The sequence below is a fragment of the Molossus molossus genome, unplaced genomic scaffold (genome assembly GCF_014108415.1).
Source record: "Molossus molossus isolate mMolMol1 unplaced genomic scaffold, mMolMol1.p scaffold_m16_p_4, whole genome shotgun sequence".
Lineage (NCBI taxonomy): Eukaryota > Metazoa > Chordata > Mammalia > Chiroptera > Molossidae > Molossus > Molossus molossus.
Genome location: NW_023425377.1, coordinates 9,172,583 through 9,187,066, shown reverse-complemented (window position 1 = coordinate 9,187,066; position 14,484 = coordinate 9,172,583). Strand labels below are relative to the sequence as shown.

Below are 14,484 nucleotides of genomic sequence, written 5' to 3'. Positions count from 1 at the left end.
GAATGGGACATGTCTGGGAGGGACCTGGTGGTCCCTACATGAGAGCTGGTGATTCTTTAAGGGTATGTCTTTACAGCTGTTATCCTGCTGGCTGATTTTGAAACACTTCTCTGTCGGCCTCTCTGAGGGCTTCCCTGATTCCTGAAAGATCTATGCAGGCCAGTCGGACACCCAGGCAGCCCTCCTCAGTGGCCACACCTCAGAGGGGCACAAAACCAGATGGGATTGAAATGCATCCTCATTCCCTGCTAAGGAAAGATTGGCCTTATCAGAGCCGCCACATGCTGCAAGGCAGGAGTTGGCACAGCAGAGCCCACAGGCCGAGTCTGGCCCACAGCCTGTTTTATAAATAAAGTTTTATTGGAGCACAGCCATGTTCATCTGTTTATATATTGTCTGTGGCAGCTAAAATGACAGAGTAGTTGTAACCGTGACAGTTTGGCCCACGAAGACTAAATATTTACTGTCTGTCCCTTTCCTGACAAACTATGCCAACCCTGCCCTAAGAAAACGTCATAAACTTTGTCGCTGGAGATGTGGTCCAGAGTCAGGGAGGATTTCCGGCATCAGGTTTGGTACCCGTGGGGGGGAAATGCAACAGGATGAAAAACAGCTCAAAAAGGAGGACACTGGCAATAGCATCACACTGGTTTGAGATGTGGAGACTGAAAAAAAACACTTTAAGAACACAGTGAGAAATTCTACCCTTTTAGTCACCGTGTTTGAACTCATACGTGACAACGCAAACCACAGCGGGCCTGGTCGGAGTCTACAGGACTCAGGGAAACGGTGCATAACAAAAACAACAACGACATGTTTACAGAGCAGTGACTGTACCAGCCCCTGGACCGGCCCTTTGTGGGGACCAGCTCCGTCGGCCCACGGACTCGCTGACCAGTGGCATTGGTCAGCCCACGGACTCGCTGACCAGTGGCATTGCCAATGTTCTATGTTCCAGTGGAGAAAGCCAAGACCCAGAGAAGTTAAACAACGTGCCTGAGGTCTCACACACTTGGTAAGAGGTGGAGTCAGGATTTGAACCGTCCAGAGCCTAGGCCCTTAGCCACTGATTACTTTGCATTCCAGCCAAAGAATCCCTTTCCCCCTGCACAGCAAGTTTTCTGGGGGCCAGATGATCTCATAACGACTCCTACCCCCAACTTCTTTACCCGCACAGACCCAGACGTCGCCTAGTGAGCTGCCCTCCCCCCGGCCATTACCCTCCCCGGCCGCCCAGTGGAGCTGGGAATAGCAATTCTCCCCAGAGGAATTCTCTCCTCGGGACTGTAGCTCAGAGAGAAAGTCAAAGGTAATGGGCCTAATAGTTGGGCAATGATAGTGATTGGCCCAAAATACAGGGGAGAGAACAGTGTTTCATTTGGTCCAGAGGTTCTCCCACACGTATCTATTATGGGAACGTTCCCCATCGGGGCAGCCAGCAGCGCCGAACATCCCGGGGATGGAAAACAGAAGGGAAAATGTTAGGCGGGTGTCAACCGGCGATCACGCTAAATATACCTTTGTCTCAGGGAAGTCTCGAGGTGCATTTTGGAGAGAAGCGGGCTGCTTTCAGAAACGCGTCCTCCCGGGGACAGCAGAGACGCGGACTTAGGGGGGCCGGCCCCCACGTGCATCCTCCCATCACCTGCCACGGTTTCCTCGGGAAACTTCACGCCATGTCGACAAAAAGGAAAGCAGATAATGTCTCAACAGTAACATTTCGTTTGAGTGGAAAGGGGACTAAAGAGGGTGGACTCCTTTTATATTTCAGCAAGATGGCACAATTGTGTTCCCTCAAAAACTGTAGAAGGGCTTCAAATAGAAGAGCTGTTTCACTGAATGGTGTTAAGTGAAAAATGCTCTTCATTACAATGTCTGCTTGTACTGGAGCCTTCGACCCTCCTGAGGACAGGTGTGTGCACACGCGCGTGCGCCCACTTTCCAGCTGAGCGCGGCGGGTACGAGAGCAGTTCCCATCCGGCCTCTTCCCCGGGGAGCTTGATCGGAGAAGACAGGGACGTAAAGAGGCAATTATAAGAATTACAAAGACACTGAGATGGATACAAAACCCAGGCCGAGGGAAGGGAGGAAGGAAGACACGGAGGAGCTGAGTGTTTTTTCTAAACAGCGACTGAAGGATCCAACGCCCAGGTGAAGGGCACGGCGGGCCTTCCAGCCCAGCGCGGGGCTGTGCGAAGACCGTGTCCTCTGGCGTGGGCCTCTGGGGGTGAGAGCTCCCAGGATCTGCGCTGCTTTGTCTCTGAAGTCGGTTTGGTTTCAGGAAAGGGACCCTTAGCCCCGGAGACATCAGTTTCCACCAAATCGTTCCCAGACCCAGATGCTCCATGAGAACCAATCTCGGCCTCGCTGCAGGAGTGACTTCTTCAAAGACAAGCTGGATGCTGCCGCTCCTGCGTTGAAAACTTCTCATCTGTTCCCCTCGGTCCCAGAATAAAATCCAACATGTCCGCGTGTCCTACGAGAGCCGAGAAGCGAGGAACTACAGAAAGCCCTACCGCACGGTTAGGTTTTTCAGCCCGGGATGGGAATAGGAATTTTATTTGAAAGGGAAAAAGCTCCTTTTCATCCCCGGTGACTCCACTTAGACTCTAGAATCTTTCATGCACCATCACCAAATCAATGTCCCCAACTCCCCAAGGGCTGTGTCATGTCACACTTGGGGCACGGGGGCCTGTATGTTTTGTTTCATCATCTTAGTCACTTGGAACTGAGAAGTCGGTTTATTTTAATTCAAGGTAAAACAAGGATCATCATAACTTTAAAAGAATACGTACGTTTCTGTACAGATCCAAATCAACATGAAAAAGTTCCAAGTGACCCCTCTGAAGGTATTCCTTGAGAGTACAGACGGAAAGATAAATCATGAAGTCAGATGGACAGCCATCCAGGTCAACAAACATGGCCTCGTTGATTTTCATGAAAAATAAGATCCACAAAAGCCAGGCATAAAGGGATTTTCGTATAACCCAAAACCTACTACCTAACGAACCCCAGCATCGTGCCTGAATTGATCAGTGTCACGTACGTGGGTTTTTCCCCTGTTGAAATCCCTTACCGCAGGGAATATTTATACTTGACAAACCTGAGATCAGGAACAACCGCTGTCATTTGGAGAATCACCCTCTACACCTGAGGCTACAAGCTCATGCCCTCTGTACAGCTCCCAGGTTGGCAGGAAGACATCGGGAGAGGGGAGGCAGCTCACAGTGTTTAAAACTTGTCAGCATTCAAACATGAGACATTTCAGGTTGTGTATCCAGATGAGTAGTGTCTTCTGAAAAAGCCAAAACCCCAGCACAACAAGCCCCGCATTCCTGCCTGAGCCAGGCAGATGGACAGCGGTGGTGACTACCCCGCGTTGTCCAAGTAGCCTGAGTCCCCACCGCCTCCTCATCTCTTCCTCTCGCTCACTCATGCTCCTCCCCACTGGTCCCTGAGGTCACTATCATGGTCCTTAAAATGGGAGATGGCTGATTATTGCATCGCTGCACCAGCAGGCAGAGAAAGCGGTAACTGCTAAATGTGTATTTGTCTCTTGCAGATTCAGTGCAGGACTGCCCACGTAACTGCCACGGAAACGGAGAGTGTGTGTCCGGGCTGTGCCACTGCTTCCCTGGGTTCCTAGGAGCCGACTGTGCCAAAGGTAGTTGCCCCTGTTTCCTTGCTGTGGTTGGAAAACAGAAAGTAGCCTCCCCGGCAAATCCCACGGGGGCTTCTTGTAAGCCCGTGCACGCTGGAAGTCCTACCCCTTTGGCGAAGAGGAGGCTTTGATAGATGACAATTGGCCAACGTACCTATAGGAGCGGGGCGGTCATCCTTGGCACCCAGGTGTGCCGAGAAGAAAGATTTGCTAAAAATGAGATGGTTGGATTTCCCGTAAAAGCCGAAGTGAATTACCATCACTCCTTTCTTATCATCATTAGCTTCTACGTAATGGAAGATTAAGCATCTCAGGGTTAGTAAATGTCATTCATTCTGGCCAGCTATGCTCTTAATCTAGGAAGTGCTATTTATCTTCGTGGAATCGGTTTTAAATTGTATTATTAATTTATCTGCACTGCCACACTGCTTTGCACAGAATGGCTGGGGCTCTGGGGTTCTTGGGGTAAAGGTAATATAAGAAATAAAATGACTCTCATAAGAACGGGGGACTTGGGGGCTGCATGCCCAGCTTGCAAGAGACCTTGAGCGCGACCTTCAAGGGGTGCAATCAGACTCGAGTGTAGTGGAGAGCAGAACTTCTCACGCTTTTTAGGCAAGGCGCATGCACCCGTGCTTGAGTTAGAGAGACGCAGCTAAAAAATTAAAGAAAGCGATCACAAAGCAACACTTACCTTGACTGTTTGTTTGTTTTTTCCTAGTCTACCCTATTTCATTTTTTTTAAAGTACTGGTTAAAACTATGCTGATTCCCCACCCACCAACAGGTCATAGAAAAACAGGGGTGGAGAGGGTCTGAGCCCTTGCTCATTCAGGCGTTCCTGGGTCCCTGTCCCAGCTTGGCCACTGAGTATCCCTGTGACCTCGAGCAAGTGACTGAACATCTCTGCATCTCGGTTTCCTCCTCTGGAAAAGTGGGGAGTCCCTTCCTAAGTTCGTTGTGAGCATGGTATAGCACACCCAAAGCCCTCAGCTTAGCGCACGGTGAGCCCTCAAAGGATTTACTGCTCATCACTTTTTAATGTGTGCATATTACCTTTTTATATATTTATATAACCTTTTCATTACTTTTATGTGCTCTTTATTTAAAGACCATCCTTCCTTGAGGTTCCGACAGTGAGTATAGCTGCTCCAGAAATGCTAAAGGGTGCCACTCCTTTGACCCATGCTCACCAAAGTTGAGGCGGGGGGGGCATATTTCACATATTCAGGATATTTCAAGGACTTGCGATGCCCATCCTTCTGAATGCTGACGGGTCAGTGAAGGGGACGTTTTTGTACTTGCAGTCAGAATGTGGTGGCACGTGCGTCAGGCTCATCCCTAAATGACACACAAGAATGTGACAGGTTTGGTGAGCTTGTCAGATGCTAAAAGAAAAGAGCGCATGACTTGATCCCACGTTGCGAAATAAGGGATATGTCCAAAAAGAAAGAGAGAGAGAGAGAGAGAGCATGAAGCCACCAGACAGGTCTCTTGGCCGTGTCTCACCTTAGCACGCTCTGCCCAGTGGCATGGGGACACCTCCCCAAGTGGACTGTGGAGCCTGGAGCCCAGCTCCGAGGGGCCCTGCAGGGGTAGGCGGACGACACGCCCCGTCACCATGCCCAGTGCTTTTCCTGGCGAAGGCTTTAAAGGGGAGAAAACCTCAATCTCATTGGAATGGCTGTTCTTGCGTAATCTAATTTTCCTGGGAGCGAAGGCATTGATGAGCGGAAGACGGAACAGTCCTCTAATGTGCCCCTGCAAATGGGCTGAGGACTCAGCTGCACGGGCTGGGAGCCGTGAATGCATATTAACTGACGCACATCGATGCATTATTAATCCTGAAAACCACGTGTGTTCCAGCTGCACATCCAGTCACTGGCCTTTCAGCCCTAAGTACCCCAGCCATTTAAGAACTCTCCTCTCTAAATCCATTTGCGGACGGGCGGCCACTCTGCATTATGGATCTGTAATGGGGTGCGCATGTCGCTGCTCAGGCTCGCGGGGTGCTTTGCATTCGCCACCTGCGCCGTGGCTGGGCGTGCCCTCCGAGAGTGCATTAGCCACGGAGCATAATGGATCCTCACGAAACAGATATCGAATGGCTGTTAAGAGCAGTCACTCCTGCATCCTCGGGAGCTGTTCCTGAAGTCGGCCCTTGAACTTGGACGTTTTCATTTAGCTGTCGATGCATGCGGCGGACAAAATTGAAGCGTTTAAAGAATAAAATTGCTTTCTCCCTGTTTCCCCGTTTATTCTTGGCAAAGGTGGCTTCACGGCGTTAGGAGTCCGCGTCTAGCTCCTTGCCCCAGCGATGTTTCTTCCTTGGTATTTCTGAGATGGACACAGTTTAAGCTACTTCGTTAACAACACTTTCTTCTTATTCTAAGCCCTTCTTTCCAAAACGGTGCTCTTTCATGTCCCACCTTTCTGATGTTTGCCAGATTCCTAGGCCATCAGTATTAGTATTTACTTAACATGTTTCTTTTTTTTTTAATTTTTGCCTTTATTGACTTTTAGAGAGAGAGGGGAAGGGAGAGGGAAACATTGATGAAAGAGAACGTCGATTGGCTGCCTCCTGCACGCCCCCCACTGGGGATCGGGCCCATAACTTGGGCATGTGCCCTGACCAGGAATCGAACTGGCGACCTCTTGGTACATGGGTCGACGCGCAACCACTGAGCCACGCCAGCGAGGCTCACATTTTTCTTTTTTAATCCTCACCCGAGGACATGTTTCCATTTTTTGTTCAGATAGAGTGGGGAGGGAGAGAGAGAGAAAGAAACATCGACGTGAAAGGGACACATCAAGGGTTGCCTCCCGCACGACCCAACCAGGGCCGGGGACAAACCGCAACCGAGGTACATGCCCTTAGCGGGAACCGATCCCGGGTCTCTCTGGACCGCAGGCCGACGCTCTAACTGCTGAGACAAACCGGCCAGGGCACATATTTCTTAAAGTCAGCTCAGCATCTTGACATACATAAGTTTATCTTAAAAGGAACAATGTCAAAATCAAAAAGCAAACTGTAATCAATAGGAAATATCAATACCGCCTACATCGCCACACATTTGCCTATCAGGAGAGTATTATTTTCGCGAGCAGCAGCCACGCCAGCTTCTGGCACACTGCTTTCCCATCAAGGATCCCCAATGTGGACCTGAGCCCCCCGATGCCAGCCTGGCTCCTACAGAGACAAAAACCTTGAACGTCTCTTCTCCTAAGTACTGGCGCTTGAAAGGGAAAAAAATTCGCTAACCACACCTGGATGATAATGTGAGGACCCAGTCAAAACAGACACCCAGCCTTCACTGCCAGCTTCTAGTGGGTAAACTGAATGATCCGTGCCCCGCTGACTTGCGGTACGTCAAGCCTCTACTTCAGATCATTTCTAAATAACAATTCATAGTTGTTAAGTGCTCACTATGCACCAGGCATTGTGCAGAGAGTACTTAGAACATACTCTTATTCGTCTTCATACCAGCATAAAAGAAATCCTATTTTAACCAACCTCCCCAGTGTTTACAGCTTTTTATGTCGAAATCATTTTAGGGCTTACAAACAAATCGCAAAAATAGTGCATCAAGTTTCCATCTGGTGTCCACCCCTAATGTCAACATTTTAAATGTATTCTAGTTCAGTTATTGACACTAGGAAATTAACATTGATGCAATGCCATTGACTAACTTAAAGACTTGTTTTTCCAATTTTTCTCCTTTATTCTGGCCCAGATCCCACACTGCATTTCCTTGTCCTGCCTCCTGAGTCCCCCTCCGATCTGTGAGGGTTCCTCAGTCTTTTGTTTGTCTTTTTGTCTTCCGTGACCTTGACCGCTTTGAAGAGTACCGTGTGTATTTGGTAGCGTGTCCCTCCCTGTGTGTGGATCTGATGGCTTCTCGGGACTTGATTGAGGTGATGCATTTTTAGCAAGATGTCGAGTCCTCCCCAGTGCAACATCTCAGATATTCGCTTCTGATTTTTAATAGGAAAAAAAATGTAAAACGTGGATGTGTGTGATGTGTACCTTCCCTGTGCCCAACCCGTCCCCATCCCCTGTACACAAAGCAGAGACTCTCGGAGGCTCGACCCCGTTGGTCCTGCACAGTTATCGGTGGCTATCACAAACTGCCACTCACGAGCCACATCGGAGCCCGAGAAGTTCCCGAGTGTTAACAAGAAGCGACCTGGAGCAGACAGTGAGGTAACCATGCTAACAAGTACAGGGAGCAAAGACAGCTGGCCCCCGGTCTCCCGCGACCCAGACGGCGCGTGCTACCTCCTGGCTGTGGCCCACCGTCATTTACCTTCTTTCTTGATCCAAGCCCTTAGGATGGCCGAGCCCAAGGTCCTCCCTCCTCACAAACCCACCTCCACCTCTGTTCTTCGCTGACAGCTGTGCCCAGGATGCCCGAGTTCTGCCAGTTTCTGCCACAGGCAACCAGCAGACTCAGGCCCTCCTGCCAGGGGGAGAATTTGCCACGTTAGCCAGTGAGATTCCCATCGCATCTGAGCAACCGCGGATGTGTCCTAGTGACAGCAATACGGATCGACTCTCCTGACCTCATGCCGTGCCTCCCGTCCCTCTGATGTGCGGTGCGGACCGCAGCCCCGTCTTCTTAGAAACCTGCCAGTCTGCGTCAGGCCTCTGCAGACACCCTCGCAGTGAACGGAGGAATCAGCATGCGTTCACAAAGCCTCCCTTCCACAGCCCCACCTAGTGGGGGTCCTGAGGGGCTCAGGAGTCCACATGGACCTGGTCCCTACACCGAAAGAACGCGCAAGGGCTCCAACACATTGTTGCAAGTCAGAGAGGGGACAGCACTTATCCATGCATTGGACAACTGCCTGCTGTGTTCCTGCTATGAGTCAGGTGCTGCACTGAGTGTCCGAGACGCCATCGCGAGCAACAGTGCCACGGCCCTGCCTCTGAGAGCTTCCAGCCTGGCGCATGCCCGTGATGAGCCAGTGGGCAAAGCCGTGCCGCCTGAATGCTGTGACGTGGGCTGGGAATGCGTAGACGTTATGAAGGAGAAGTGGGGGAGTTTATGGAGCAGTAAAGCATGGAGCTATGAAAATAGCCAGTGAGCATCAGGGAGTGAGCAGAAAGTCCCATGGAGAGAGCGTGCAGTGAATAGTGCGTCTCCGTGCAGAATGTCATTAGCGGTGCAGTGCGGAGCAGTCCGTTCGAGCGCGGAGCTGAAGGAAACACGGCGCTGCTTCCCTGGTCACTTGTACCGTTTTCCCAGGTGCCTCTCCTGCCCTCCCCTCATTGTGCTTCTTAGTCCAGTCATTGTTCTGTCTGCAGTTCTGAGGGTGACTCTTCCTCTTGCACGGCTTTCACGTTCCTTTAATGCTACTGGTTGCGGGCTCGATGCCTTTTCATTATGATTCCTTTCTCTTTTATTTACTTTTATTTGAAGGTCTTGCATTGAGTCAAGCGGCTTCCCTGGGTTGTTTGTAAAGCCACCTAGCACCCCCCGAGAGATCCAGGGCTTCCGACGAGTCCGTTTTCACCCTGGCTCCTCAGATGGCTGATTAGTTCTGAGCTCGAGGCCCCAGCCGGGGGCAGAGACGGTGCGCACCGGAGCCGTATTTAATAGCTGTTAGAAATGACAGCGCCTGCTGCGGAACCGCTGTCAGGGGAAGCCCAGAAGGGCACAGCCACGGGAACGTAATGTCTTCTCTCTTTCCCTCTCGGGGCCGGTTTCAGCTCCGACCCAGCTTCCCTGGAGCCTGGAGAAACGAGAACAGGGACCTTGCCATTTCTCTCCTCTGAACCTGCCGGTGTACCCACTACCCAGCCTCCTTCGGGCTCCAACTCCAAAGTCAAACTGTAATCGCCAGCGTCGTTGCTGACGTGGATTGAGTTCTTACCGCGTACCAGCCGCTGTACGAAGCAACTGCGTGCGTACCTCGTTCCATCATCAGTAGCCCCATTTTATGAATGACTGTTCTCCCCTTTCATAGATGAGGAACATGAACACAGAGAGGTTGAGTAACTTGCTCAAGATCCCTCAGCTGGTCAGTGGCCTTGCCAGGATTCAAAACAGGCAGCCTGGCCTGGACTCCTCACGCCAGACCAGCCCTGAGATGACCCTCGGAGGATGAGAGGTATAGGGAGATTTGCTTCGTAGGCATGCTAGGATCTGGGTGTGAGCCCGAGACAGCTTTTTCCGGAGAGGAAACGAGGGTGTACTAGGCAGAAAGTGGCAGACACAGCGTAGGGAGTCTGTCTGACTTCAGGGCCCGCTGCCCTGAGCGCCGCTCCTCAGCCGCCAGGTGTCGTCCGTCTCCTCCCGCACCCCATCGTCTGTGGCTCCTGCTCCACGGCCTCCGACATGCCCTGCTCCCCACTTCTCTTCGTCATCCCAGCCACTGCCCTGTCCGCCTGGCTCCGTCCTCTCCCTGCCGGCATTCCGACCACTCCCAGAGCTCCCGGGAGCACATCACCGCTCTCCTCGGACACTTTCCGTGGCTCCCGGCTGCTTTGCACAGTGGTGGTCAAGCTTTGGTTTACAGACGTTTCTCTGGGGAAGTTGTTATAAATGCATGTCCCCAGACTCTTCCTCCATGCCTGCCCACGCTGAATTCATGGGACTGGGGTGTGGCTCGGGCATGGGCACTTATTTTTAACTTTGTTTGTATTGTTGACAGATGTCCCCATTTTCCCCGCCTCTGCCCCCCTCCACCCAGCCCCTATACCCCCTTCCCTCTGTCCGTCACCTCACTGCTGTCTGTGTCCATGGGTTATGCACATGTGTCCTTTGGCTAATCCCTTCACCTTCTTTATCCAGCCCCCGCCTTCTCCCCAGGCAGGTGCATTTTTATTTTATTTTATTTATGTATTTATTTTTCTTTATTGATTTTAGAGAGAGAGGAAGGGAGAGGGAAAGAGAGATGGAAACATCGATGAGTGAGAACATCCATTGGCTGCCTCCTGCATGCCCCCCACTGGGGATCGGGCCCACAACCTGGGCATGTGCCCTGACCGGGAATCGAACCGGTGGCCTCTTGGTGCCTGGGTCAATGCTCAACCACTGAGCCACAGCGGCCGGGTGGCAGGTGTGTTTTTAATAAGCCTCTCAGGGAACTCCGATGCAGGTGCTCAGGGGCCATATTCTGAGACTAAAGAACAGATTTCTTAGAATAAGGTTCAAGGTCTCCCATGATCTCAGATCCTTCTGCACCATCATCTCCCGCGAAGGCCCACCTGCCATGGGTTCCAGATATGTGCCCCTCGCGAAACAGGGTGGTTCTGCTTCCCCTCTTTGCTCATGCTGTTTTCTTGGCAGGAATGTTCTCACCAGTCCCAGTCTTTCCTACCAACAGCTGCTCATCCTTGAAGGCCAAGCTCACAGGTCACCACCTCCCTGAAACACCCCCAGTTAGGACCTACAGCCCCACAGGGCTTGGCCAGGGCCTGGCTGTGCTGTCTTCCAGCAGGTGGTCACGTCAGACTGTCCCCCTGGGCCACAAGCTTCTAGCTTCCTCTTTGTACCCCCCTGCACCCGGGAAGTAGCATGTGCTCCCTCACTGTCCTTCTAAAAATGAAAATATTGTTGGAAAATGTGCAGCGACCAAAGGGAGCGCGGAGAACAAGGTCCTAATTGGTCAGATTCATCAGAGATAAACGAGCCAGTTTTCAGGCGCGGATGTAAATGAAGGAAGAGAGGAAATGAGAGAGGGAGGGGAAAAGGAGAAACAGGGAAAAGGGGGAGTTTGCACAGAAGAAGCCCCGTGTAGTCTGCAGTTTACACGCATTGTCTCAGCAAAACAGAGGCAGAACGGCAGCTGTGGAGACTGATCCACGCGCCTCCAGTTACCTGTGCCCACTTGAGGAAATGTCTTCATCTCTCTGGGCCCCTCTTCCTCATCCATAATGGGGGACAGAAGCATTACTGGCTTTTGCATTCCCTGCAACAGGTCGTGTTCATCTTCCCAACAAGCCCGTGGCATCTTATTATCCCTACTTTACAGGAGAAAGAGAAACTCAGAGAAAGTAAGCTACTTGCCCAAGGTCACACTGCAGGGCTAGACCTTGATGCTGTGTCTGCTGGCCCTGAAGTTAGTGGCCCTAATGGCCACAGGAGAGAGCCTAGGCAGGACGACCCTGAGTGGAGGCAGCGGCCCTGGTGGAAGCCCCCGGACAGCTGTGTCTGACCCCCAGTTGTCGACTCCGCCATAACTGCTTTCCCATCTCGATAGTCAGTCCCCACCTCGGAAAACACCCGTCTCAGAGCCTCCTGGGCACAGACGCTACCCTCCTGCCCAGCTGGCCCCGCCTCTCCAGTGAAAGCCGCTGAGGTCCATGTCCTTCCTGGACTGACCGCAGACACACGCTGATTGTTCCTGCAAACCCTCTGTCTCTCAGTCCTGCCTCCCCAGCTGCCCCCGCAATCCCCATCGCCGCAGACGGACCCGGGGCCGTGGCTGCTGTCCACGGGAGCCGTCCCACAGCCCACTGCAGTTTGAGGCTGGTCCACCTCTCCAGCCTCCCACCCCTGACCCGAGAACACCTGCAGGACGTCCTTGGCAGCAGGGCCCAGGACGAGGGGCTTGAAGCAGTGTACTTGACACGTGCTCTGCAGAAAGTGGCCGGACAGCCACCCTTGGCAAAGCCGCCTTGGATAAAACAGGGTGAGAATCACTGCCACAGAGTGACAACGAAGCCCGGGCCAGGCGCTGTGCAAAGCACTGTACACGGGTGATCTTAGTTCATCGTCAGAACGTCCATGGCGATCATCCCCATTTCACAGCCAAGGGAACGGAGGCTCCGAGAAGTTAAGGCGTGTGCCCAGTCTTGGCTTTCGAACAGTGCTCGTCCGAATCACACAGCTTGCTGGGCTCCCCGCAGATAGGAGAGGGGGGATCTCGTTAAATATGCTGACCCTCAGGCCCCACGCCAGGCCTTCTGGAGCAGAATGCACATTCCAACACGATCCCCCAGGATTTGTGGGCACAGTCAAGTCTGAGTCTCGCTGACGTTGCCCCTGCACTCCACTCAGATGCCCCAGAGAGACAGGAACAGGAGCTGCAGCATATACCTTTCAGCCCGCACCCCCGACCTGCCCTCCCCAGCCACCCCCAATGTCGCAGTGCCCTGTCCTGGCTGCTCTCAGGGGGGTCCGGGCCTGCACCCTCTAGCACCTGGCTGCGCGTGCGTTCTCACCGTCCTTGCGTCACCAAACACGGCTCACTTCTCGGGGCTCACAGCAGGCAGCCCTCCCGCACGCTGAATCGCTCCCGAGAGTAGGAACTTGTTTTCTTTTTAAACTGCCGGGTAAGTTGCAGGGCGGCCTCGGGACGCAGAGAGCCTCGCCCTGGGCGCGCGTGGCTGGGTGTGAGGCAGTGGTGGTGCCTCAGCAACACCCTGTACCGGGAGGGCAGCGGTCATCCAGAGGAGGTGGGCTGGCAGGGTGGACGGGAGAGAGGGTGCCTCCCCTCTCTTGTCTCTCTATAAGGGGCTGAGTGGGAAAAACTTGCCCCTGATAACAACACTGGTGGATGACACACCCGACCTGCAGACCCTTATCCGTAGGTGTCTCACCGTGTACGGGCACCATGCCCGTGCTGTACAGACTTCGTCTCATTTCATCCTCGTACAAACACCATGGGGCCGGCCGGTGTGGCTCGGCGGTTAGAGGTGTCGGCCCGCGGACCAAAGAGCCCAGGGTTCAATTCTGGCTCTTTGGTTGTGGTTTGGTCCCTGGCCCTGGTCGGGGTCGTGCAAGACGCAACCAATCGATGTCTCTCTCCCTCTCCCTCTCCCTCTCCTTCTCCCCCTCCCTTCCTTACACTCTATTTGAAAATATCCTCAGGTGAGGATTAAAAAACAAAAAAAAAATACTATGGGGTAGGTACCCCAGGATTCTCATCCCATTTGAAAGATGAAATCAAGGCCGATCATAAAATTTCCACAGTCAGCCCTGGCTGGTTTGGCTCAGCGGTTAGAGCGTTGGCCTGTGGTCCTGAGAGACCCGGGTTCGGTTCCCGCTAAGGGCACATACCTCGGTTGCAGTTTGTCCCCAGCCCTGGTCGGTTGTGCGGGTGGCAACCACTCGATGTGTCCCTTTCACATCGATGTTTCTCTCTCTCTCTGTTCCTCTCTCTCCCTCCCGCTCTGCCTGAACAAAAAATGGAAAAATGTCCTCGGGTGAGGATAAAAAAAAAAAATGTCCACAGTCACACAGCTGGTAGGAAAGCGAAGGGCGCCCTGGCAGGGTGGCCCAGCCGGCGGGAGCGTCCTCCCGTACACCACAAGGGCGGTGCGGGAGGCAGCCGGTCAAGTCTCTCTCACGTCGATGTGTGTGTGGGTCTCTCTTTCCCTCTTTCCCTCTCTCTACCTCCCCGCCTCCCTCCTTACCTCTCTCCCCCTTCCTCTCTTTCTAAAATCAATGAACACATCCTCAGGTGAGGATTTAAAAAAAGAAAGAAAGAAATTTGGGCAGCCTGACAGCAGTGAATAAACAGACCCCCCCCCCCCCCCGCCGCCGCCCATGTCCTCAGGAAGCTTCCACGCACGTGGACACCAGTAACTTGCAAGCTCATCTCAATGCCTGAATCACAATAAGAATAAAAAGCTGCTTCCGTCGGGCTTAGGCTGCAAAAACGCTTACTGTATACTCTGAAGAATTTAACTATTCATCGTGTAATTAATGCTGTTCAGTCACACGCACGCACAGAAAAACCCGAAGACTTTTTTAAAAACAGCTTAAGCACTTATCGATCGAGAACTTTTATAACTCTCGAAATGGAGGCGTCCCCGTATCTCTACAGGTATTTTAAATGAATTGAATTAATCATAGGCTTAAAAGTCTCTTG

The 14,484-nt window shown here is 52.5% G+C and overlaps 1 protein-coding gene across 2 annotated transcripts in view; it reads left to right on the top strand.

Annotated features, from left to right (window-relative positions):
• Positions 1-14,484, top strand: part of TENM2 (teneurin transmembrane protein 2) — an 883,834-nt gene that overhangs the window by 729,560 nt on the left and 139,790 nt on the right. For both annotated transcript variants that reach the window (XM_036239731.1, XM_036239730.1), the window contains one exon: positions 3,563-3,664. In XM_036239731.1, the coding sequence (XP_036095624.1) occupies positions 3,563-3,664 (102 nt within the window). The remainder of the gene's footprint in view (positions 1-3,562; positions 3,665-14,484) is intronic.